This window comes from Vidua macroura, chromosome 7 (genome assembly GCF_024509145.1).
Source record: "Vidua macroura isolate BioBank_ID:100142 chromosome 7, ASM2450914v1, whole genome shotgun sequence".
In the NCBI taxonomy this organism is placed as follows: Eukaryota; Metazoa; Chordata; class Aves; order Passeriformes; family Viduidae; genus Vidua; species Vidua macroura.
Window position 1 is genome coordinate 6,995,807 of NC_071577.1, and position 25,852 is coordinate 7,021,658.

Here is a 25,852-nt window from a genome sequence, read left to right on the forward strand (position 1 = left end):
ACACTCTACCCTTGCTCACTGCACTACATTACATATAGCATGCAATGGCAAAGGAGAACAAGCAACCCTCACATTTGCTGTTGTGGGGTTACCATGCCAAGCCCATCTGGTTCACAGCATGGAGCCTGCTGCATGAGGTCACTCTGACCCTGAGAGGAGGCTGTGGAGGCGGGGCAGATGGCAAACTACCATTTTGGAAAGGCTACTTGCAAGTGTGCCTCTGCACTGCCCACATCGGGCACGTGCTGCATGGAGATTCGCTGCAGGTGAGTTTACAGAACTGACAGATGCCTACAGCCAGTGAAGGACGGTCTCCAGCAGGAGACAGCTCCTCTCAGGAAGATGTTTCAGCATGCCCTCAGGCAGGATGCCAGGAGCATGCAAGCAGCTGTAACATCTGCCAGAGATTTTGGTTTCATATCCTCACTGGAATGAGGAGGGAGCAGACACTCAGCCATGCTGAGCTTTTCTTCAAGGAGGACTTTGAAACATCCATTTCATTCACGCAATCCACAGATATGTTATGAGTGCAGTTGAGACCACTCACAGCCAGGATTCTTATGTTGGTAAAATTTAGTAGGGATTTGTGTTTTAGACAATGTTGTGGAGCGAAGAAAGATTTAGGGACATTTATTCAACCACTGATTGATTGCAAGTCACTTCAGAGACAGATTTTCTGGGGCTAACTGTGACAGGACTGCCAGGAAGGCTACTAGAAGTTGCTTTCTCACCATTTTCCCTGTGTTCTCATAGCTGCATCCACACACAATTCCTGACTAGATGTGTTCTGAACGGATCTGCTTTAACAGCTTTTAATTTTTTTGTTCTTTCAGAGAACGCAGCACGACCCTTTTCAGAAGCAAACAAACAGGCCCACCACTCCCAAACAGCCCAAAGTGACTGGGATTGCAAGAACACAGGAGCAGCTTTCCTCTCAAGATCACTTCCTTCTTTCATTCCCCATTCTGCATGGGCAGGTTACAAAGGATGAATCATGATTCTCTTACTTGGGCTCTGAGTGACAGCTGCAGCCTGGATTTCTGGGTTCATCCTGGGCAGCAAGAGGTGCATCAAAGCCAAAGTGACCATGACCAATTAGAAAACTATATACTGCAACATTACTCCTTTGCAGGGTGGTGAAGAGAACAGGCAGGATAATTTGGGAAAACCATCTTTGTCTTTAAGTGATAAGGAAAAAAAAACTAATGTGAGGAATCAAAGAAAGACTCTGAAGTGCTGGGAGTTAATACTGAACTGTGCCTGAGGGAAGGAGGGCAGTGAATACTGCTTAAACCTGCAGATGGAAGACCATAATATAGGGCTGTGAATCTGGCCTTAAGCAGAAGACTCCACATTATTTTTTGCTGATGCTAGAGCCACCTCCCTCAATACTAAAAGGCAGTCCATCTCTCTGCCTTGAATGCAAGGCAATGTTTACGTTATTGAAATTCACTAAACAAGCAAACAGCTGAGTGAAAAAAGAACTGAAAGCAAACATAATTGCAATTCCCTCTTCTATGCCTGTTTCGCACCATATCGTGAAATATTTTACTTTTTTTCTTTAAGGTCTAATTTTATTGATTGTAATAAAGAATGGACATATGGAGAGAAAACCAGAATCCCTTACATAATACAATTGTCACAGGCATGAATGCAGCAGCCTAATGGGTGTTCAGTCACCAGTATGTAAATTCTTACAGCAGCAGTTTCCCCTAAACCCACCCAGCCGGATTCAGCTCCTACAAAGGGCAGTGTCACTGCACTTAGACCTTGACAAGCCACCAAGAGCTTCAAGCTCAGCCACATCCCTTTGTGTTTCCCCAAGAGACACACATGCAAGCCTGCAGTGCTAGAAGTGCTGGGGAGCCCCAAAGCTGCACCTGTCACACACTTCAGCAAGCCACACCTCAAGCAGGGACGTCACAACTCATCCCAGGTCCACAGGGTCAGAAGAAAGGGAGCTGGGCACAGTGTTACACCAAGGAGCAAGGCCTGGATTGAGGAATACAGCACACAAGGACACGTGAGCCCAATGAATGCTACTGGCAGCACAAAGTACATTGTACATGAGCGGCTGCACAGGGGCACACTGCCCCACAATGACAGCAAGGAGACCCCCAGCACCATGGCAGCACAGTTGTGTTGTACTTGGGAGGAAAAGCACTGCTCAGGTCTATGAGTCACGGGGACCTAACCTCTTCATGAGGCAGATGTAGCTCAGTCAGCACAGGTGAGATGCAGCAGCTCAGCAAAGAAGAGCCCCTGTCCCCCATCCAGGCTGGGTCATACCACAAGTGAGGAAATCCTGCTGGGGGTTGCAGAACTCAGCACATTCTCCTCTGTCAGCACCTGCACCAGCTTAATGCCAAACCCACATGGTGCCCATCCACTCCAGGCTGGTGCAAGGGGCCCCTAATCCCACAGGGCCTCCAAGCTTCATGCAGCCAACTGAACCAAACCCCACAGGGACTCTCACATGAGACTCCTAAACACAAGACCATCTCTGAGGGCCCAAAATCTCACAGGGCTCCCTAAGCCAGACACAGACAGTTACCCTCAGCCCTACAGTGTCCCTAAGCCCCACAAAGCCAGCTGCGAGCGACCTCATATTCCAAAGGGCTCCCTAAAGCACACACACCCAGCAGCAACGGGGCCCTAAACTCCACAGGGGCAGCTGCAATCGGCCCCTTGATGACCAGCCACATAAAACCCTACATGAATGCCTGAGCTGCAGAGGACCTCGGCTCCACAGAGCTCTCTAAAGCAGACACAACCTGCTGCAAGAGGCCCCGACCCCCACAGCATCGGCCGCACAGGGTCCCCAAGCCCCTCAGCGCCGGCGGCAGCAGCCGCGGGCCCCGAGCCCGCCCCTGGCGCGGGAAGGGCCGCGCGGCGGCACCGGCGCCTTCCGGGGCGGAGCCGGGGCGGGCCGCGGCCGAGCCGAGCGGAGCCGGGCAGGGCCGAGCCGAGCGGGACTATGATGGCGCAGCGGGCGCTCCCGAACCCCTACGAGGACTACGACAAGTCCTTGGCCACCGGCTACTTCGACGCGGCCGGGCGGGTGAGCGGGGCTGGGGTGAGGCGGCCGTGGGGATCTGCCCCGGCCGTGTAGAGCAGGGACCTGTCTGGTTACAAACATTGTTACACCGGGGCTGCCCGGTGTACGGATGCCCACCCGCCTGCTGGCGTTGCCTTCACGTTTGGTGGGTTTTCTCTCCACAGCTGACCCCCGAATTCACGCAGCGGCTGAATAACAAAATCAGGGAGCTGCTGCAGCAGATGGAGAAGGGCCTCAAGTCGGCCGACCCGCATGACTGCACCGCGTACACTGGCTGGACAGGTAGGGTCGGATCCCATGGGGCAGGAGCTCCCTGGAGCACACCTCTAGATCAGGTCCTGGCAGACCGTGGGGCTTTGGCCATTCGAATGGTCACGGTAGAGCCATGTCAAGAATGGCACTTCTTCTGCATGTTTTAGTCCATTTGAGCAAGGGGATGTCTTTCTCTGGACTCCCCATTTTTGAAGCAGGTTTCGTGCTGCAGAGGGAAGACCACAGTGTCATAGGGCAGGATTGGTTTAGTCTTGGTTAATAGTGTTGGACTTACACAACAGAGAAAGCTGGCACTTGCTTGAGAGTAGGCATGGAAGCCTTCAAAGGGATAGGCTCCAAATCTAGCCATGGTGGGGACGATGACAACAAAACCAGTGCTTCATCCAGTGCTCCTTGCATCTGGCAGCAGTGAGCTTCATGGCCTGAGATAATGTCTATCTTTTCTGTTCGGGCTATATTTTATCTGATGACCTTGTCTGATTGGAAGATTGCTCCATTCCTGTTTCCCAGGTAGTGCCACTCCACTTAGTGAGCACTGGCTTTGCTCCAGTGCCTGCCAGAAGGAGCAGAAATACTAATGTGAGTATAACAAAGTGTGGAAGCCTTCCTCATACTAACTCGTGTGCAAAGCTTCCAGGAGCTTGTCTTTCTCCTAGTCTGCATTTTCAACCTGGTTTTCCTTCCTTGGGAGTGTGCCCTGCCTCTGCCTCCTTGTTTCTACCCACTGGTGCCAGGGAGGACACACCTTTCTCTGTGCCCCAGCTTCAGCTGCTGCTGTGTGCTTTGACATCTCCCCTGCCTTCTGTGATGTGCCAGGCCCTATTCAGGGACCCTAGGGTAGCTGAAATCAATCTCATGCTTGCTGCAAGATTTTTTTGGTGCTGCTTCTTTTTGCAGTACACTGCAATCTTAAATGGCAACTTTCTGCAGTACAATCTGGGTGTGGCTGGCTTGTGTGTGGGTGCTGTGGAACTTAATGCCAACAGTTTGCTTATGAGAGTGGTGTTCACTATTTTGGTGCTAAACTAATGTTGCAGCTTGATGACAGCAGTGCTAGAAATGCCTGCTTCAAAATTTTAGTAAGGCAGGCACCGAGAGCACTGAGGAGCAGTTCATAAGAAGTGCTAGGATGCCAGTATTAAATTCCAGCGTGGGAGAACATTGATTTCATCAGCTGCTGTCTTGGCAGCACTCTGCTCCTGCTGCCAGTGAATTTATACATTTCTGCTGAGTGCTGGCTGATTTCACCTTGGCAGACATGTTCAGTTTTGCAGTCTGTGTGACCCTGTGCTGAGGTCCCCTCTGATGAGGAGCGCTGCTTGGGTAAAGGTGGTCTTTACTCATGACTGCAGAGTCTTCCTCTGGCCAGAAAATTGAGGAGACAAAGCAGGAGGATAGTTGATGTTACAAGTGCTCTCAAAGTCTTTGGGGAGAAGGAAAACACTTTTCCCCAGAGGCCATGTTCCCTTTCTTAACGTGGTCCTATGGTACTTCATGTTAGAAAGTGACTGCAGTTAAGAAAAAGTGGTTGAGACCTCTGTTTCAGGATTTCAGCTTCTTTTCGTTTGGAAGGGAATTTCTCAAGAGGGATTCTTCTCTTTTCTTCCAAGAGATCATTCCTCAGTGGGCACACAGCTTTCTTGCCTTGGCTAATAGGAAAAAATCCATGGACAGATTTCCTGGAAGTCACAGCCAGCATGGTGAAGTTTGCAGATGTTACACTATAACTTTGTCACCCTACCTTCTTTTCCAATTCTAGCTATATTAATTTATTCAGAGCTTGTTTCCAGAGACAAAATTATTTGGGCCAAGACAGCAGCTTTTTCCTGTAATTGCTTGTATAGGAAAGGCTTGTTGAGTATCTCCTCATGTGAATCATTGCCCAGCAGTCTGAAATCAACGCTCACTCCTGTGGCTGCTAATAAGGGAGATTTGAAGCATGGCTCTCTTGGCACAAACTCTGTGTGAAATGTAACATACTTGAACTCACTATATTACACTCAGTAATACACAGCATATGCTGGCATTTTACTTTGGGGCTCCTTTCTTTCCCAACACACTTGACAGAGCCCTGTTCCCCCAGCATGCACTCATGCCAGGGAAGCCACGGCTTCTTGGCATGTGAAGCTGGAGCAGAGGGAGGGGAGGACTCAGATTTTCAGCTCAGAGGCAGTGACAACACACTTTGGATCAAGATTATCCAGCACATGGCTTAATGCCCTCAAAACACATTTGAATCACCTTGTTAACATTCTCATTCAGTTCCCCACAGAGACTGGGGCCCCATAGGCAGCACCTGGTACGTGCCTGGGTACAGACCAGCCTCAGCTGTTGTGTTCTGCTTTGGCTTTTCATCAGTTTAGGGAGACTGCTGGAAGAGTTTTTTCCCTAATCTGTTTCAGTGGTATCACAGTGTAGACTGAGGGAAGCTAAACTGCTCTAAGCTAATTCTGAGTCAGAAGCAGTTCAGATCCTGGTAGAAGCACAGAGGCCTCACCCATTTCCAAACAGATTAGCCTGAGGATACTGAGGGATACCTGTATGCCTGTTGGTGTTTGTGATAATGCACAAGGCCTTGCTCCAAAGACTGTCTTGACTGGGAGCATAGATGATGGAAAGGGAACGGAAGGAAATTCACTCCTGTCACCAGCTGACTGCAGAAGGTGACATACTCCTGAGTCCAGTGCCTACTGGACTGTTCCATCCTTCCAAGGTGATGAGGTATATAATATATATTCCTCCACACTATGGTAGTTCATTTGGAATTTGTTTCCCATTAAACCATCCCCTTCTCTGGCAATGTCTTAGTCACAGAAGGCCTCTGAAACTGCCCAGCGAGTTTAGCTGGCCTGCCCCATCCACAGCTTTTGGCTGGCCCACTGGCAAGTAGGGACAAGGAGCAGGGCTCAGTTGTCTTTTGAAAGGAAAGCCATGTAAGAATGAAATTACAACTGAACTAGTTCAGGAAAACTTCTGGAAAAATACTTCTCATTTACTTTAGTGCAATATGTTGTGTTTTAACCTCAGAACCCAGAGAACTTACATCCCTTTTAGTCCTGTTCAGAAAAATGTAAATCCTCAGATAATCCCTACAGAACAAGAGAAAGTGAGGCTGCATTTGCTGAGAGATAATAGAGTGCCTTGGGTCACTCACATAAACCACATTCCTGCCAAATGCTTGACAGGTAGTTTTTGTGAATTTTCTGTTCTTGGAGATAGTCAGACACTGGACAAGGCCCAAAGCAATGGCATGCAAATTTGAGGTTGACCTTCCTTTCAGAGGGTTGGAGCAGATCACCACTGATCCCTGCTAACCTAACCTGTTGTAGGATTTTGTAGTGGGGTAAAAAGTTTAACAGAAGCAGCTCTGTTACCCAGGTTTTAAGGCAGGATAAATGCTTAGGCATCCTGGATAATCAATCATGCAGTTGGAAGAAAAGCTGCAAACTGGCTCCCCAGTCAGATCTGAACATGGACTTCCAGAGACGTCTCACTGTTGCATGCAGTGTGGCTTTGGCATGCATTTAGGAGGGCAAGGTAGCATCCCATGTGTCTGCATCTGGAAAGATGCTAATTATCCTTTGAGCTGGGCAATAAAGCTGGGCCATCGGTGCTATTTTACCTCATGCCTGTCTTAATAAAATGGCCTCAGCTGTCTCACTTGAAACCATCAGGTTTCATCACTGTGCAGAGATAGGTTTCTGCTTCTTCCCTCTATGTTTGACATCTTGCATTGAGGCTGCTGGCTGATTTACTGCCCTGGGTCAATGCAAGATCTCTATAAAGAGATTTTTATAACTCTAGGTGGTCGGTTTGGAGCAAAGCATCCTCTTTTGGCAACCTCCTTTCCTTGGTAGAAGATGCACAGCTCAGCTCCTGCTGGGCAAGGAGGCATGTTCAGAACAGTCTAAGGGCATAACTTGCTTGCAAAGCAAACTGCTTGCAGTCCAACAAAAGAGCAAGTTTAAACTTGCAGAGAAGTTAAGGCACAACTTCTCTTTGATCAACAGAACAGTCATATGGATGAGATACTCTTTGTGCCTACTGCAGAGCTTTAGCTCACAAGCAAGACCTTACCTGGTATTTCTAGCAGTGCCTGCTCTGTTGAAAGCAATGGTTGCTGAAGTCAGGGCATCAGCACAAGTTGGCTGTTACTCTGGCACAACTGGCACAATTGCCTGTAACTCCACTGCCCTGCTCTAAAGAAATCTCTAATGCAAAGTAGCCCTCTACACCTACCCTACAGAAGGATGAGAGGAGAGAGGTGCTGTTTACTGTCCTTCTAAGGTGTTGACTAAGCAGGCTTTGTGAGGCACGCAGGATTGACTTTGGCCTCCTGATTTCCTGCAGTGAGCCAGCATCTTGGGCATTGACACTCAACTCTCATGTATTGGCTTTCTGCATGCTGGAGGTGGCCATTTCAGTCAGCAGAGCCCTGTTGGTCTGTCAGCAGCACGTGTTCAGTGCAGCCCTGTACCATCAAGGACTCTCTGATGAATTCCCCATCTCATTTGGCTCTGCAGCAGGGGCAAGAAGCAAAAAACTCGGACTTCTGAGAAACTACAGAGAAAAAGGTCCAGTAGTAAACAATCAACAGAACAAAGCCCAGACATCTTTGGTGCTAGCAGGCCACAGGCAGCCACTGTATGGCCGTTCTGCTTGGAAATAGTCAGAGGTCACAAAATTAGGTCACATTTCCAACTGAACACCAGACCTCCAGGGCACACAGAAATGGAGCAGATCCACAGCCTACCTAGCTCCATGTGTTTGGTGTTGCCATGTTTGTGTATCATGTAAAGCATGCCAACCAAACACCCAGTCAGTCACAAACCTACCCAGTCAGTTGGGGTGAGGAGGATATTGGAGAGGGAGTGAGGCAGAGCTTTGGAAGAGCTTTTGCAGAGCAACACTGCCTTAACTGAACCAAGGTCACTGTGTGGATACTCTTGTCTCTGACCTGCACTGCCTCTGAAATACTCTGCCTGCACCTTGGCCCACAGGTTAATACCGAATGTCACCCAGGTGACTGTGTTTTGTATCCCTCTACATACACCTGTCAACATTGCCCCTTCATGCTTGTGCCTGCCGTCCTCTGCTGCCTTCTCCCCACTGGGGTTCACAGATGGCAACAGAGGGATCAGCAAGCTGAACACAGCACTGCTTGTGCCCTTCTGATCAATTTGGGAATAAGGAATTCCTTGAGGAATTGTGTTGATTTGGCACGGCCTGAGTTTTTGGTAGCAGGGGAGGGCCACAGGGTTACCTTCTGTGGGAACCTGCTGGAAGCTTCTACCGTGTTTGACAGAGCCAATCTCTAATGGCTCTGAAGATGGACACGGTGCTGGCCCAATGAGAGAGGTTGGTAACTCCTCTGTGATGACACGCTTAAGAAGAAAATCAAAACAGCGCACGCACAGTTTTTTCCCCAGGGCTGGGGAGGCACCGCGGCTGCCGCCATGCTGGCACGGCCTGGGGCAATACACTGTGGTGGGAAGGGCAGGGCCAGGGTGGCAGCTTCTCCTTCCCTGCACCCCACATGAACGGAGACATGAGCTGAGCAAAGAGACTACAGATCATGCCTTTTGTACCTGTGGAACCTGCAAACCTTGATTTTATTTTTTAACACCTCTCCACATGAGGAGAGGCATTAAACAGCCCCAGTACCGCTACAGCCACCACTGCCCGTGCAATAGTGGTGGGGCTGTGTGGCCGGCAGCAGAAACAGGATGGGCAATTCCCTGACTCAGAACCTAGATGAGATCAACTTCTCGGCGCTACAGGATCCTGCAGGAATCTTTGAATTACTGCAACTTGTTGATAGTGGTACCTACAAGCAGCAGTTTTTCTTCCAGTCAGAGAAGAGGAGGAAGTGAGGACATGTGGGCGAAAACATGGCAGCACCGAGGTCAGTGGAAAAAGAAGGGGAGAAGGTGCTCCAGGCATCAGAGCTGAGATTCCTCTGCAGGCCATGGTGAGGACCATGGTGAAGCAGCTGAGCCCCTGTAATGCATGAAGTCCATGGGGGATGCAGAGTTCCACTCACAGCCCATGGGAGAAGTGCTCACACTGGAGCGGGTGGATGCCAGAGCAAGCTGTGATGCAGTGGGAGACCCAAATAGAGCAAGAGGGCTCCTGCTTCCAGAGATAGAGGGCCCTGGCTTCCAGACTAGAGCAGCCTGTCCTTAAAAGACTATACCCTGTGGACAAGTGAGTGATGCCACAACAGTTTTGGAATGACTGTTTGCCCATGGGAGGGACCCCATGGCATAGCTGAGAAAGGACTCCTCTCCCTGAGCACACAGAAGAATATCAGGAGTGACAAACTGACCAAAACCCTCATGCCCTGTCTCCCTGTACTGTCAGTGGGGAGGAGGGAGGGGCTGGGGGGAAAATGTCTTTTAAAGGCTTATTTTACTTCTCATTATCTTCCTCTGACTCTGTTAATAATAAATTTACTTTATACCTTTAAATTTGAACCTGTTTTGCCCTTAGACTTTTTTTTCTCACAATCCTTATCTCAATACATGTGCCCTTCATTAATTTTTTCCCTCTCCTTTTCCCAACTGTAACAGAAGAGGGTGAGTGAACAGCTTTTGTGGGTACCTGGCGTATTGCCAGTATCAAATGACAGCCGGAGTGAATTGAGAAAACTGGCTTTGGATGCAGTTTATAAGACCTTTCAGTGTCTTATAAATAAAAAAGAAAAGTGAATGTTTTGGGAAAGCAGCTTCATCCTTTAGTACAGGTCAGTGGTTTTTTGGAGTCTTTCCAAAGATGCTTGGGCCTGAGAGGATAGGGGGTGAGAAATGTTTTAAAAGAGGAGAGGCAAAGAAATCAGAAGAAAACAATGCTGAGATTTACTTTCTAAGAATTCAGTCTTTGCAGTGGTCTTGGCAGGGTACTTATGTGCATAATTAGGGTTGCACGATGACAATGGGAATAGAAACTACTTACAAAGCTAAAAGTTGTATATTAAAGCAGATAAGTCAAGAGTGCAAGTTGTGCTCAGACAGCTATCAGGCTAATAAGAGTCTAGATGATGTGCTAGGTACTAAATAAATCAAGGAGAGTCACTTGACATTTTCTAGCTGGAAAAGGAGGGTTCCCTTTTAAAGAAGGGCTTCATATCCACATCCTTATAGACTTGAGTGATGGCACTGTACATCTGAGCTCTCTCTAGAATTGCTAGCACTAAATTGCTTAGAGAGAGGACAAGGTTATTAGCTTCAGAAGGAATGGAAATTTTATACATAATGTACATGTGGAATTGGATTGTCTGTAACATGAAGCTTTGGAGATTACCCATGCAAAATGAGAAAATTATCCAAGTTTGAAATTGTCCTCAGTACCTTGGACTGTAATTTTGCAGCATGCTTGCCCCCTTGACCTTATCACATCAAAATCTGCAGAGATTGGCTCTATTAATTTAGGCTTAATGCAGGACCTGAGTCTTCTTAGAAATGGTTATTATTAAGGGGAGAAATAAGCTCTTCTCAAAGTGATGTAGGCCAGTAGCTTTCTTAAGTGCAGGTTTAAGGATGTCTCCCAGATCAGAAGGATGGTTCAAGTCTGACAGACCTGTCAGGCACAGACTTACTGAGAACTCCTCATTTACCTACTGAAAGTTTCAAAAGCTGAGTGAAGACAAGGCAGACAGAGGCAAAGGACAGCAATTGATGTGACTGCTGAGGAGCAGAACTGTTTTTGTAGCTGGCCAATCCATTAGAAACCTCTAGTGAGGACCATGCAGCCTTTTCTAGTATTCTAGGCAGCTCTTTGTGTTTCAGATGGGCTGATCTCATAAGTGGTGTGCTGCAGAGGAGAACTGGGCAGTCCATTTTTTCTAGGATGCACCAGTCCTTGCTGTAGGGCTTGGGACTTGCTCAACAGCAGGAGATGATGTCCAGGGAACTGCAACAACCTTGCCAGTGGAAAGGAATTAAAAAAGAATAATAGAAGGAAATTTTTAAAAAGGGTCAAGTGGGATGTCTGGATGTCCTAAGGATGCTGTTTCTCAGTGTTGATGGTGTGTCACTTTTTTTAAAAATCCAATCCAAGCTAAGTGACCCAACCCCTTACCCCCTAAGCATGGGGAAAAAGTAGAGAAGGTGACAATTCAGTTCTGCTCTGTCACAAGTACCATCTGCCCAGAGATTATTTCCCCCCCCATTCACTGTTGAGCAGAAGTCACAGGTACAGTGTATGGATTTAGGTGGGTTTGTCTATCTCATCTTTTGCTCCTTGCTACTAAAATTGTATGTAATTGTATATAAAATGTTATGCAATTCTGTGCTGTTCTCCAGGCCTTCCTGGGTCAGACCCTGCTGTTGTCTTGATTTGCCATCCACTCACAAGCAGCATCAAGTTACAAGGAGATGACAAAGCAGGAAAGGAACTGTGGGTTATGTCCCTGGTCTGTCAGGTTTATGCCCTAGATGAGGGCCAGGCCAGACTTTCAGCTTCATCGAAGTAACAGAGCAAACATTTCTAGTGGATGCAACCTTTCTGTTCCTTCTGCAGGCATTGCTTTGCTGTATTTGCACCTGTTTGATGTGTATGGAGACCCAGCCTACCTTCAGGTGGCCCATGAGTACGTGAAGAAGAGCCTGAGGTGCTTGACCAGGCGATCCATCACTTTCCTGTGTGGTGATGCTGGGCCCCTGGCAGTGGCTGCTGTCGTCTACCACAAGCTGCAGAACCAGAAGCAGGCAGAAGACTGCATCATCCGGTAAAATACTTGGTTATGGCTTTGACCTGACCTTCCTCTTGCTCATAGAGCTGGTCTGGGCTTGTGTGAGGCACTGTCTGACAAATATGAATACATTTTGTTGCAGTCTTGTGTGAGAAATAATCCAGTAATTTAGCAAGGCAGCACAAACTTTTCCTGCCCTGGTAAAAGAGGTGGTTTAAGGACAAACATATTTGCATGGCAGGCTGGGGAACAAGGATATTGTTCAGCTGGTATTGCCATCATAAAAATAATTCTGATAAACACAGGAAGAAAAAAGTGCCAAAATTAAAAACAAAAAAACCCAGAAGGTGGGGTTTGGTGGTTTTTGAGAACATTTTAATTTAGCTTTACAGTCATTTTGATGAAAAGGAAAAATGTGGTAAGATTATTAGATTTAATTTTGGTACTTGCTTCCACTTGCTCTTTATTAGTTGTCTTTGACTTAAACCTAAGATTGACAGCATCCCTTTCAACTGCAGAATGCAGCTGGTTATGATTCATTTATTTCTATTTCCTGCCTTTCCTCGACTGTTCTCACATGTATTTCTGTTGGGTACTTAAGACAAGAAAACGACAAACAAGCTGTCATAGATCAGCATGTGGCAAATAGGAAAATAGTTAAGGAGATGTAGTTGCAAGCATTTCTCAGTTAAGGGAGAGAGTTTTAAGAAGGAGAGAAACAGTCCTGTAGAGAGTTTCCACTCCTACATGATCAGCACAAAGAAAGACAAAACCCCTGAGGCTTCAAAACACTGACTGCCCTTAAACAGCCTTGAGTAAGTGATGCATAATAGCAATTTAAAAAAGCCACAGGTGGGAATCAGAGGTGTCTGTATAGTTTGGACACCCAGTTCCACTCCTTTAACTAAGAATAGCTTCTGGTTGATGTAGATACAATCAGTCTGAGGACAGAATTCTTTCTTTATTCTGATAATAATCTGTGGGTTAGATTTTGCTTTGACAGAGTGGCAAATCTCACTATGATTAACATATTTGTTAACAAAAAGGGAATTAATCTGTCAAACAATACTGGTCAGTTGTGGTCAGTGCATAAGTCCCAGGTTGTAAAAACAATTCCTAATTCATGTTTTCTTGCTCAGGTCTCCCCTCCCCATATCCCTCTTGCTCTGCCTATGGTTTGGTGGCAGAATGGAATCTTGTGATTAATTTTGCACTGCCATCTAATGGTATAATAAAGTCAGAACAATGGAAATTGGTTTCTTTATACATCTGCAAGAGGAAAACAGAAAAATGTGGCTTCCTCAAATGAACAGTTATACTGTCCTTATTGTGCCACCAATTCCCAAAGCAGTTAGCCTGACCGTGCTCCTTTACAATAGGGTATTTCTTTGAGAAGTAGCTCCCTTAATCAAAACTTCTAAATGGTTTTTGAGTGTGCTGTTTAGTTACAGAACAATTGCTAAGCTGTGCAGTGCAAGTGCATGGAAAGAGCACTTTTATCAGAGCTGTGGAGAAGAAGGGCCTCTCTGCATTTTGTCCTCTGTCTTTTAAAGCACCTCATCTTTATAGAGGCAGTGGAGAGAATCCATCAGCCAGGTTTTACCTGCAGTGGAAGAGACAGAAGCTTGCTTTTTCCTAAATGAGTTCATGACCCAAAAATGTGCTTTTATGCTCTAGAGAGACTGATGTTTCGGGGCAGCCTATTTTCCAAGAGCCTGTGAAAATCTGAGCCATGTTCTAGGGGCCCTCTTTTTCCTGTCACCTCCCACCAATTCAGAAGGTCAAAACTATGCTTTCAGAGTCAATGGTGTACAAAAATCCCATTTTGCTCTACAGCTGCCTTGATTTCCCTCTGTCCAGAAACTGCTGGTGGTTGACAGTTGAGGTGATAGGCTGATAATGTGAATAGGAGTGGCTCTTCCTTTCAGAGACCACAACTTACCCCACACACCTGAGGAATGCATTCTGCATGCATTCAGTCCAGCAGCATCCCAGGCATCTCTTTTTGAATGTATGACCACGTTTCAAAAACAGCAGAAACTTCTGGCAGGCTTCCTCTCCTGATGATCCTGCTTGAAAAGCAGTTAGAGCAGTAATGCACAAAGAACAGAAATGTGGTCCAGTTGCTCCAGATTTCCTCATAAAAAAAGGTATCACATCCAGAACTGAGAAAATCCCTAACACTGGTATTACAATTCACACATCCATCCATTCCTTCTATATCACCTGACATTTCCTGACATCGCAGAGCTGAACAACATCACCAGCCAGCTTCTCTTCTGGCCAGCCTAGAGTCTATTTGTCCTAACACCTCCCTGGAAACCCTCTTCATTTGCCTTCCTCAGACTCTGTAACAGGCACCACGAGGAGGCAGCAGGCCTTTCCTTTCAGCTCCTGCAGCTGAGAAGAACCCATGCCTTGGGTGTAAAGTCTGTCTCTTGGGTTTAATCTGTGAGAAAGAAACCTCCCCCATGGAGAAGTCCACATGTCAAGTGCCAATACACCTTGAGACACTGCTCCCTCCTTTCTCCTTCAAAATCATTTGGAGTCCAGTGCAAGGGAAGAAAGTTTCCTGCCATGAGGAGTCACAGCCCAGCATACTCTACTTGAGGCATTTGGTTGTTTCTTTGCAATACATTGTTGCAAAGTCCATGAAGCCCAGGGAGCCAAGGCTGCCAAGGCACCTTTTCTGTTCTTCACACTGCTGTAGCAGGGAAGCTCAGCACACACAAAGCTTTTCCTGGCTGGTTTCACAGCAGGAACCAGTCAGGGAACAGCCTTAAAGCCACTTATGCTGGTACTTTAAAAGTGATGGCACTTTTCAGATTGCTGTCTTATAGGTGAACAGAAAAATAAAGTCAAATCCAATCACACTCCTACCTGCTGCCCTGACAGGGAAGGACATCCAGTCTTTCTGGAAGTGTGATGAGAGGTAAAACAAAGGAAAAATTGCATCAAGAGTGAATTGGGCTACAAAGCACCAGTGTGAAGTGCTGTCAGTCTCTGTTAGCACTACAGGAATATCACCAGCTTTGCAATATCATAACAGAGAAGTGGCAAAGAAAACGCTTGACTGCAGCAGACCTCACTCTGCACTTGTGGGCTGAAGCCTGGTGCCAAGCAAGCTGTCCTCAGACAGCCACAGCACTCCCACTTTGCTAAGCTGTCCTCACTGCTGCTCAGTTCTCCCTAGAGGATATTTCTTCCATGTGCCACGGCAGCTTGGTGTTAAACAACATGTGTAGCTCCACCTCTTACTTCAATTTTTAGCTCATGGGGATACCTCTTTCTCACCTGACAGCATAGCCCAGGTTATTTGTAGGCATGGAGAGAAAGGGGCTTCTCTGTCAGGACTTTAGAGCATTAGGGGTGAGATTTTTTCCACATACCATTAGCACTAGTTTGACTTTCAAATATTCCTTAGCCAGCCAAATTAAAAGGATAGCCCTATAATTTGAAAGTGATGGTTTTTGGCAGAGCGTCCACCTTGCCAGTAACATCACAAGGAGATAATGGCAGACTTTCCTGATCAGTCAGCAGCTTTATGCTGACCATCTCTTTTAGCCCAGGTTTCCCCCTCATGTAGCTTTCCAAGCTGGTGCTCTAAAACCCAAGCATATAGTATGAATGTATTGTGAAGAGCAGAGCAGACTGAAGCAATCAGCCAAACAAAAGGCAGAAGGGAAGGGGTGATTCCACCTTCCACCTTGTGCAGCTGGAAGGCTGAGAGCCAGAGCCTGGCCTGACAACTCCTAGGGCACAGTAGCATGAGGGAATGAACCATGGTTTTGAGCTCCAGTCTTAGTGCTTTTTTACATGGCTTTGAGTGCAATGTTTGAGTGCATTTCCCTCTCATCTCCCCCATGGGAATGTTTTATTGCAGTTTGCTGCACCTACACAAGGCTGACCCACGAGTGCCAGATGAACTCCTCTACGGGCGCATGGGCTATCTCTCTGCACTGGTATTTGTGAATAAGCACTTTGGAGAGGAAAAGATCCCTCACAGTCACATTCAGCAGGTACTATGCCTTTTGCTGATTTGTTATCTGTCTCTTCCCATGTAATTCATCTTGGGGCAGGTAAAAATCAATGCTGTATGTAAGGAGCTGTGGCAATAAGGGAGAAACCACATCATGGTATGCCTGCTTTTCTTCCAAAGGGACAAAGCACCACTGTCCATGTAAATCCATAGGCAGTACTGGACTGGCATACATTTCATTCCACCATCTTGTTCTGTGTCAGAATACTCACTGTGCTGTGTTCAAGTCAGCAACATTTCCCTCACCCACATTTGTTCCCATCCCTTCACAGGTCTGCGAAGCAGTTGTAGCCTCAGGAGAGAGCTTAGCCAAAAAGAGGAACTTCACAGCCAAGAGCCCACTGATGTTTGAGTGGTACCAGGAGTACTATGTAGGAGCAGCCCATGGTTTGGCTGGGATCTACTACTATCTCATGCAGGTAAGAGCCATGAGGGGAGGGGTCCTTAGCTGTTTCACATTTCTTTGAACAAGGAACAGCATTTGAATTGGTTCTTGGGAATGTCAAACTGGGAAAGATACCTTGTCTGATGGACTTACCCATGTGTTTGTCATGATTACCTTGGAGATGTGTGGAGAAATGTGACCTGCATTAACCAGCAGTATCACATAATGAAGGCCTGTAGCTCAGCTGTGTCTGAGTTTCCCCCTCATGTTAATTGCTTCTAAATTATTCACATTTGTTGGTATCTGCTGGCTCCCTGCATTTTCTGAGGTGTTTACTTGGAGCATCTCTGAGAGAAAAGCATGGTGAAAGAAATTGTGCTCATAGTAGGAAAGTGGGAAATGCCTTTGTATCCAAAGCAGAACCTGCTTCCAACTCTGATAGAGGTGGGACTTCGATAAAGGAACTGAGTTCTGCAGTGACTGCAGTATGCAGAGCAAGACAAGAGGCTGGGAGATGCAGTACCCCTTTGCTTTGATGCCTTCTCACTATTTTGCACAACTCCCTGGAGCTCTGTCAGTATTCCCTGTTCTGGCTCTGAAAAAAATGAGGGTGATAATTCCCCTATGTGGGTCCCTTCGTGCATATATTTACAGTGCTCAAGCACTTAGAAAAATAACAGCAATAAGTAACATTGAATTTTGAAAGCATTAAGAGCATCCATGAGCACTGCAAATTATTTTGGTCTAGAAATGGTTTATAATGCTTTATTAGACATAACTCTCAGAGCAGGTGGAAAAGGAAGCCACCAGGTTTCAAGCATTTGAGCTTTCATTCAGGACTGTCAAAGTTAAAGCCCATATACAGCATCAGTAGAAGTCCTGTGAATATAACTCTTCTGTGGCTCAGAGAGGAAGATATGGTTGGTGGATTTTAAGAAGAAGAATTGGCAAGAGGGGAATGCAAGGTGGAGGGATTGCCCAGGAGCACAGAATAGCAAGCTAGGAGCAGGGGAGACAGCCATGTGCTGCGAGCCTAAATTTGTACCAAGTCCCTGAGCTTGTTCCCAAGTGGCTGTTTTAAATAATTTTGAGTCTCCCATAAAATACTGTGTGGGCTTTATGCTTCTCTGCTATCTGAAGTATAAGGAACCTGGATCAGCCAAGAATGATGCACAGAAAGCCTTGGGAGAAGCAAGCATGTGAAATATGGAGAGGAAAACATCTTTTATCTCTAATGGTTTTACAGCACAAATATTGATTTTTAATTTTCCATTTACCAGCCTGGGAACAATGTGATCCTTAGATGAGAGTGTTCATTGCAGTCTGCCATGGGAAATTAGAACTGCACAGATTTCATGTGGGGCAGTGTCTTTGGAAGAGGACACTGAAGCCTCTCCCTTGCTTCCCTCTGAGGTCAGCAGTGAAGTCAGCCTCTTGAAATTACCCAGCAACATCTGTGAAGATTCAGAATTGCAGTCTGCCAGCTGGGCTGGCTCAGCAGCCAAGGGTTGAGATGCTCTAGATGCTAGGAATCATCCTTAATACTGATTTTAGACCTGGAGCTATTCCTGCTCGTCTTTAGGAAAAGTAGCAGCAAGCTCTCTTGCTTAGAGGACCAGGCGACATGCTAGGAACAGTCTGTTTCTGGGATGCAAGGGTAGGACTGGAAATTAGTCCCTGCCAAAAGGCACAGCAGCCAGGGACTGAGTAGGTAATTGTGAAGCATGAAAGCCCAAACCAAAGAAATTACTTCATTTACAAGGAGCAAGAGGGAATGTAGCCATAGTTGACTTTGTTTCCACCTTCTGGGCAGACCTTGGGTCTCTTAGGGACAGACAGAATGGTAATTCTCCCTGATTTGAATGTTTTCTCTCTCTCAGCCTGGCTTTGGAGTGAGCCAAGTAAAGCTACACAACACAGTCAAGCCCAGCGTGGACTATGTCTGCCAGCTCAAGTTCCCGTCTGGGAATTACCCTCCGTGCATCGGTGACACCAGAGACCTACTCGTCCACTGGTGCCATGGAGCTCCAGGTGTAATCTACATGCTTGTCCAGGCATACAAGGTACCAGACATCTTGCAAAGACCCTCTAGAGACCCCTAAATGTGAAACTTCCTCCAGACATGTTGGGAGACTGCCCTTGCTTGGAAGTAGGATGGCTCGTTACAGTGAAATCACCCCACAGGAGCCACTGACTGATACAGAAATTAGTCTTTTAAACAAATATTTCTGAAAATATCCATCAGTTATGTGGGCTGCCCTGTTGCAGGTGATGGATGGAGACAACTAGTTGTGTGTGAAGTAATGGTCTTACATCCCCACTCATGATATCAAAAATACCCTCCTTAAAAAGTAAACAGCAGACACACTTCAGCAGGACACCCAAGCCTCTGTATCCCACAGGGATGCTCTTTGTTTGAAGGACATTGCCTCAGCAAGGACAACAGTTTCATGTCTCCACAGGTCTTTGGGGAGCAGCAGTACCTGAATGATGCCCTGCAGTGTGCAGAAGTGATCTGGCAGCACGGGTTACTGAAGAAAGGCTACGGGCTGTGCCATGGCACAGCTGGCAATGCTTATGCCTTCCTGGCACTGTACAACCTCACTCAGAACATGAAATACCTCTACAGGGCCTGCAAGGTAAGAGTAAGGCAGTAGAGGGACTTATTCATTTCTGCCTTCTACATGGCTGCCTTTGCAACCCAGTTTCTAGTGGGGCAGACATGCAGCTAGATCTGACAACTGCACCAGAGTAGTCCTTCAACAGTGCAGTCACTGTCTGACAGCCTGCACAGAAGGGATTTTCCTCAGAAGCCTTGCTCTGCAAGGGGTAGTCTGGGGACAAGAGATAGTATTATCTTCTCAAGACTTGCCATTAACTAAATTTGAACCGTTTTTGTACCTCTTTTCTCAGTTTGCAGAGTGGTGTTTAAGCTATGGGCAGCATGGGTGCCGGACTCCAGACACACCATTCTCTCTCTTTGAAGGTAATCTCAGTCTCTAGCCTTGTGTTTTACTCCTGGATCTAAGCTGTCCTAGCACCAAGGAAAACAGAATACAAGCTCCACTGGAGTCTTTGCAAAACTCAGTGTAGGGGATGGAAAGGAACTTGTACCCACTGTTTTTTTCTATCCTTTCCCAGAAGGAGTCTCCTTGTAGCACAGGCTAATGTCTTAGCTGGAGCATTTTATCCTCTTAGGCTTCCCACACAGATTTTGCATACAGATCTCAAGGGGAATTCTTTCATGGCTACAGGCTTCCTTTTGGTTATTTGTAGCCTGGCTTCTCAGACAGTCTCTTTTCTGTACATTTTTAAGGATTGATATCCTTCATAAGTGTTCCAGTTTGATTGTAAAGGTGAGGAACAAATGGGGCTGCTTTTATGGGCCTTGTTAGCTCCTATGGCACTTTGTGCCTCCTGCTAACAACTCCCCCCAAATCTGCCATCAGTGGGTATTTGCTGAAGGAACCAGCCCCCCAGCTAACCCTAATTTCCCCAAGCTGCTGCAGGCCAAGGGACAGCAGAAGTTCCATCAGTCAGGACGTTGGGCAGCAGTGCCTCAATGATCAGAGTTTGACAAAGCTGCCCAGTGTTGAACTTGTGGTTGGATAAAGCCGAAGGGAGGGAGCTGGAGTGGGGAAAAGACCCATGGCATTTTGCCAGGTGCTTTTCAACATTTGATTAACTTCAAAGTGCTTTTCCCCACTGACGTACCAAAGTTGCTCAAGAAACCTGGGCTCAAACCTTGAAAAATATTTAGGACCTTTTCTTCTGTCTTCATAACTCATTAATTCCTTGGATAACTGAGAAAAACGGTGCCCAAAGGGAATTTCTCTGAAGCACAGTGTGTTTTTTTCATCCTCAGGAATGGCTGGAACAATTTACTTTCTTGCTGACCTGCTGGTGCCTACCAAGGCCAAGTTCCCTGCATTTGAACTCTAAATCTGAATCCTGCTTGGCAGTTTGCTGCCCTGTATCCTTCTGCACTTGGAAACGCAGTTCAAGGCTGCTTTCTCCTTTTTCCAGACTCATCGTTGTTCGCCTAACTGAACGTAAATCCATCCTCCTGAGGGCATGCTGAGTTCTCTAACATTTCTAGTTGTCTCATTACATTGTTTAGTTTAAAAGACAGAATGCAGATTTTGCTGGTGTCCCTTCAAAACTCAGGGCTGCAGGTGGGAGCAGGGAGAACTGTACAGTATTTTGTTGGTTACAGAGTTTTGCTATTTCCTGTATCCCATTTCCTGGGAAGAAGTTTTCTATTGAATGTAACCTGGGCTATTTAACTTCTTTTTGTGCTAACAAATAGTTGCAGGAATTTAGCTGCCTTTGGAGAACAACAGATGGAAAACTGAGACTATTGCCCTGGAAGTTGTTTTCAAGTGTTTTCTTTCTGAGCACCCAGAGAGCAGATGGTTCAGTATCTGGACTGTGCCACGTGAAGCGAATGTGATGGACTGTCGAGTCTTATGTATATTTTTAATATCTTCTTGAAATTGGCAGAGCTGGAACTGACATGCCAAAGGCTTGTCCTGAGTTTGCACCTTATCTGCTCTAAAGGCAAAGGCTCTTCTGTGCATTTGTTCCAGTGACAGACAAGTAATCCATTGCCATCTTATATTAAACCTTGCTAGTCCATTGGTCATCCAGTGGCAAACTCCAGTCCAAAAGTGAGCTAAGCATGCTTGCTTTTGTGGTCTCTTCTTGTTAGCTTTGAGAGTTTATTTTGCAGTCTTTATTTAAATTTGTGTATTAGGTGGTGCCAGGTGCCCACCAGAGGCAACAAGGGAAAAGAAATGTATGCCAGTGAGTTCTCACCTATTAGCTGTATAGATGTTATTTACATGTTTTCTTTTATAAGCTTTCTGAAACTTGGATAATTTGAGTCACTTGTTTGCCTTGCTACTGTCTATTGTAGTTTAATTTGCAACCACTCATCTACCCAACTGGAAAATCTGCACTAGGTTAACTGGCTTTGATGTGTCATGCAGATCAGGTACTTGCAGGAAGTAAATCTGCTTTTCCGTCCTTAGCTGATGCTGCACCAGTTCACAGGAATTTGGAACCTGACTCTGTAAACCACTTTCTTAGCACTGAGCATGAGCTAAACACTGAGCTCAGGGAGGTTTACAGATGTAGCCACACAGCTTTGTGCTGTTTGAGAGCAGCTCCTCAGCCTGCACCAATGTTGCCATGAGTTTTGATCTTCAAGGGCTGAACTGCTGAGTGCCTCAAGTCCCAGAAGGACAGGGGAGAAATAGCAGGGCAGCACAGCCACTCTCCTGGACCAGCAGTGGCAAAGCAGGACCACCAGAGCTGGCAGGGTTACACTCACACGTGCCTGAACACAGGGCAGCTGAGCCCCAGTGGCACAGGGAGCTCCATGAGAACCACCTGGGTAGGCAAGGAGCAGAAACCAGCCCTGGAAGGCTCATTTGTTTCCTCAAAGCCCACGCTCCTGCTGCCCTCATAGGTTCAACCTCATAGGTTTCTGAAAGTCCATCAGAAGACAGCCTGAATTGCAGAAAAGCTCATCTCCTTGAGGGTGGGCATCCCTGTCAGAAGTCTCAGGCTCACGTGGACACAGCAGCAGGCATACCCTGTCATTCACAGGACCTAAGCAGCGCAGGGAGGTGACTGGGAAGCAGAGAGGAGTTGCCTAATCAAACAGCACTTGAAGTTACCTCCCAGCCTGGCTGGTGTGATGGCAGTGAAGGGACACTGCTCTGAGCCTGGGTTTCTCCTGAGCACCACTTCTGTAAAAGGGCATGGTTTGTGCAGTCTGGGTCATGGTGGCCTGCAAACATAATGTCCCAAGGTTTGTGCACTGATTAGGGGAGCATTAGGGCCATGTGTACAACTGCTGAGTGGAGCACTGTCTAATAAAAATGCTGAAACAACCAAATTCTGGGTTATTTCTACCGCCTGCTTTGTGACCAGGATTCATGTCTGAAGAGATCAACATATTCCACAACAGCTGTGCTGTGCTGGCAGCTCCTGGAGGCTCAGTGGCCTTCCACCCACTTGGAGTGTTAAGGGTATTTCACATTTTTCCCTCATCTCCAATCCATCAAGGCCAGTCCTGGGCTTTCCCTTGCAGGCTGTGCTTTCATCCCAGGGCATCCTTTTGCACTGGTGTCTCCTTCCAAGGCTGCATCCTCCCTCTGTGGCTTCCACTGGACACCAGAGTCCTGCAGGTTGCTGTTGGCTGCACCAAAATACACCTGTGTGCAGTGCTGGCCATCAAAAGGAAGAGGTGGATCCTCCTAAAAATGCACCTCCTGCTCAGTGAAAGGAGGAACAGGGCACCTCGGGGAGGCCGTGACTGTCCAGCAGCAGAGGCTTTAAGACCAAGCTGTCAGGAGTGCTGTGGATAGAGGTGATCCTGCCCTCTAGCACAAGCTTATATTGAGTTGCTTGAGGTCCTACACAACCTGGTTTTCTATAGTTTCTATTAAGGTTTGTGGTAAAGGTCTTGAGGAAGGGGGTTCAGCAATGAGGATGAGAAAGCAGCATAATGCAGTTTCTCTGGTTACCCTTCCTTTCTCATACAGGGGCTTGGTGTGGTGCTGCCCACTTCCACCCACCTGTGTGCCAAGGAGAGGGAGCAGGACCAAGACAAGGTTCGAAAACTCAACTGGTCCTTTTTCAACAAGGCACCTGAGGGACTTTATTAGAAGTGTAGACATTTGACACTTGTTGCTGGTTGTGTTTGTCCATGGTGGTGGTCTGTTAAAAACAAAAGCAAAAAACATATAAAATAACCTATATTCCCAAGAAACAAGTAAAAAACATATTTTGAATGCTTTATCATCTGGCTCAGTTTGTGTTCACCTCCTTTGTGTATGAGTGTGAACAGCAAGATGAAAAACATCCCAAAGACTGTTAACCAAATGCCATCTGTATGTGTGCAAGTCCCCTGAGAGCCCAGCATGGTTTCAGCTCTCAAGAGCTGACAGCAGCCTCAGCTATCAAAGATATGACATAGAGACAGTGCAGGAGAGCAACAGATAGTGCTCTGTCTGCCTAAATTACTTCATTTCTCATTCCTACATATTAACTTTTTAAATGGCCACTAACAGCTGTCAGCACGCACACTAAATCAGTGGCTAACATTATTTAAAGTTTTTTCCAAAAAATCCTGCCATGAGCTGTCCTCAGCTCCTGTAGCCTTTGCAGTCAGACACACTGAGCTGATAAATCCATTTATTAACTACCGCTGCAGGGATTTGATGAGTGGTTTCCCTTTGAAACCACTTTGGAGTAGGCTGCTGGCTTGTGGCGTGGCAGATGCTCTCCCAGAGTTAATAGGGAAAAAGCACAGCAGAAGAGATCTCAGCCTCCACAAACCCCAGCTCATCCCCTTGCCCCAGAACAGACTGCTTCTACCTGACAGGCTTGGAGCTGAGCCTGAGGAGAATAAGAGTGGCACATCCCACAAAAGCAGCTCTGGGAGAAGCAGCCACTGGGGCCCAAACCTGCTGGCTTACCCAAGTTATCCAGCCAGACCTCACTGCATCACAGTCTCATCTTTCTGACTTCCCCTATTTTATTTTGTCCATGTTTTTACAGCTCAGTGTAATAGCTTGGCCAAATCTGAGTGGGGTTCTTTGATGGCAACACCCAAGGGAACATGGCTGGCTCCCAACAAGTCCACAAGTGCAAGCCAGTTCCCAGGACATACAGATAATTTGTAGCAAGAGTTTTGGGTGTTTTTGTTTTGTTTTGGTTTGTTTTTTTTTTTTTACATTGAGAAGAACAACACAGATTCCTCACCTGTTCCTGCCCAGAATGTCCAAATCCTTTGGCCAAAGTGTCCCCTGCATTCCTTTGGCTGCACCTTGTGAAAGAAACCCAAAAGCCAGTACCCAAACCAGGAAATTTAAACCCCCGGAGTTACACATTACTAGTGCCTGAAGACAAACTCCAACAAAGCAAGAGGCAGCAGATCAGCTCAAAATAAGCACCCGAGGAAAAAGGCTGGAGCCCAGCCAGACTCACCCCAGCTGGGCGCTAGCTTGGGGACCCCTCGCAGAAGGGCGTTGGTGTCCCCAGCAGGTGGCAATGCAGCCTGACAGCAGCGGCCACCCTGTCACTTCACATACCCGCACTCCTCAGCTGCTCAGTCCTACCTCGGGAGAGCTCGGGTTCAGCTCCTGAGAAAGGCACTCAAACCAAAAAAGCCCACACTAGAGAGGTTGTATTTGTGTACTGTGTGGGATGACACGTGTGAGAACCGTGGAAGCCCTTCCAAAATGCATGGTCTCAGTCATATACACCCCTGAGGGACAGAACAAAAAAAGGAAATCTTTCCCAGTCCTGCCTGAAGCCACTCAAACTCCCCATAGGGGAGGACAGCTCATGCTCAGGTTATCAAGGAATCAAGGAAACACTCCACATACTGGGTGGCAATCTCCACACATCAGCTTTGCAGATATTACACAAGCCCTGCCACCAACCACTCCCAACCTGCAGGGAACAGAAAGCCAAATACTCCCTTTTCTACAGGTGTTGCCCTTCACTCTTTGAAGTCTGCTGCACCAAACATACCTTCCCTTAGAATGCCATTTGGGGACATCCCAGAAGGGCAAGAGCATCAAGAAAATCCAACTGGGCACATGTGTAAGGACACCAAAGCTCACCACTGGGGTATTTGTCAAGGGAAAAACCCAGCTTAGGTAGAGCTGAAACAGCTCCTGTAGATGGGCTTGCAGTGCTATCTCTGCCCAACAGGGCCAGAGCAACCTTGGTCTCCCTCACCTGCTGCTTGCCTTGGGAATTTCCAGGCAATCCCCCTGCTTCAGCAGTGCATGAGGACAGAGAAGCACAAGGCAAGGAAATGGGCCTTAAAAGAGTATGGGAGGGTCTCAGGCCATGCTTTGTTTCAGGTTTTCAGGGGGATCTCTGTGCTCAGCTGGGGTGCAGTGTTACCATGCAAAGTCACTCTTAATGCAGCAGGAACCAGATAAGCCCAGGCCAATACAGATTTAAACTCTCAAATTCAGTGTCACAGCTGGTGTGAATGGATACTGCAGCATCTCCATAGCTGTGCCTCTCAACTTACCCAGCACAGTTCAATAACCTTGGCAAAAGGTATTTTTTACCTTTATGTGGGCCACGTCTGGAGCTGCAACTGATTGAGGGCAGTTTAGGATCCAGCCCCTCTGCAACAGGAGTCAGGGGAATTATTTAATTTTGAACAGTTGGTCAAATTTCAGACTCGGCTAATAAGCTTGTTTGTGCCTGACCTTAAAAGCAAGTCTTGGTTGGTGCCCAGCAATATCTGACAGGTAATTTTTGTTGCTTCATTTTTCTTTTTGTATTTGTTTGGGCTGGGGGGCGGGGGCGAGGGGAGGGTTGGTTTGTTTGTGTTTTTTTGAAGGAACAAGCAAACTCTTCCAAGAC

The 25,852-nt window shown here is 46.9% G+C and overlaps 1 protein-coding gene across 2 annotated transcripts; it reads left to right on the forward strand.

Annotated features, from left to right (window-relative positions):
* The first annotated feature begins 2,898 nt into the window (after nucleotides 1-2,898).
* Nucleotides 2,899-23,250, forward strand: LANCL1 (LanC like glutathione S-transferase 1). 2 transcript variants are annotated; one of them, XM_053982094.1, is made up of 10 exons: nucleotides 2,899-3,061; nucleotides 3,223-3,340; nucleotides 11,852-12,059; nucleotides 15,907-16,042; nucleotides 16,335-16,481; nucleotides 18,328-18,510; nucleotides 18,910-19,086; nucleotides 19,361-19,433; nucleotides 20,313-20,420; nucleotides 21,366-23,250. In XM_053982094.1, the coding sequence occupies exons 1-9, from the start codon at nucleotides 2,978-2,980 to the stop codon at nucleotides 20,387-20,389; spliced, it is 1,203 nt and encodes a 400-aa protein (XP_053838069.1). In that variant the 5' UTR covers nucleotides 2,899-2,977; the 3' UTR covers nucleotides 20,390-20,420; nucleotides 21,366-23,250. The 2 variants fall into 2 exon arrangements, with proteins under 2 accessions (XP_053838069.1, XP_053838068.1); XM_053982093.1 differs by having other exon boundaries at nucleotides 20,313-23,250.
* The last annotated feature ends 2,602 nt before the right edge of the window (nucleotides 23,251-25,852 follow it).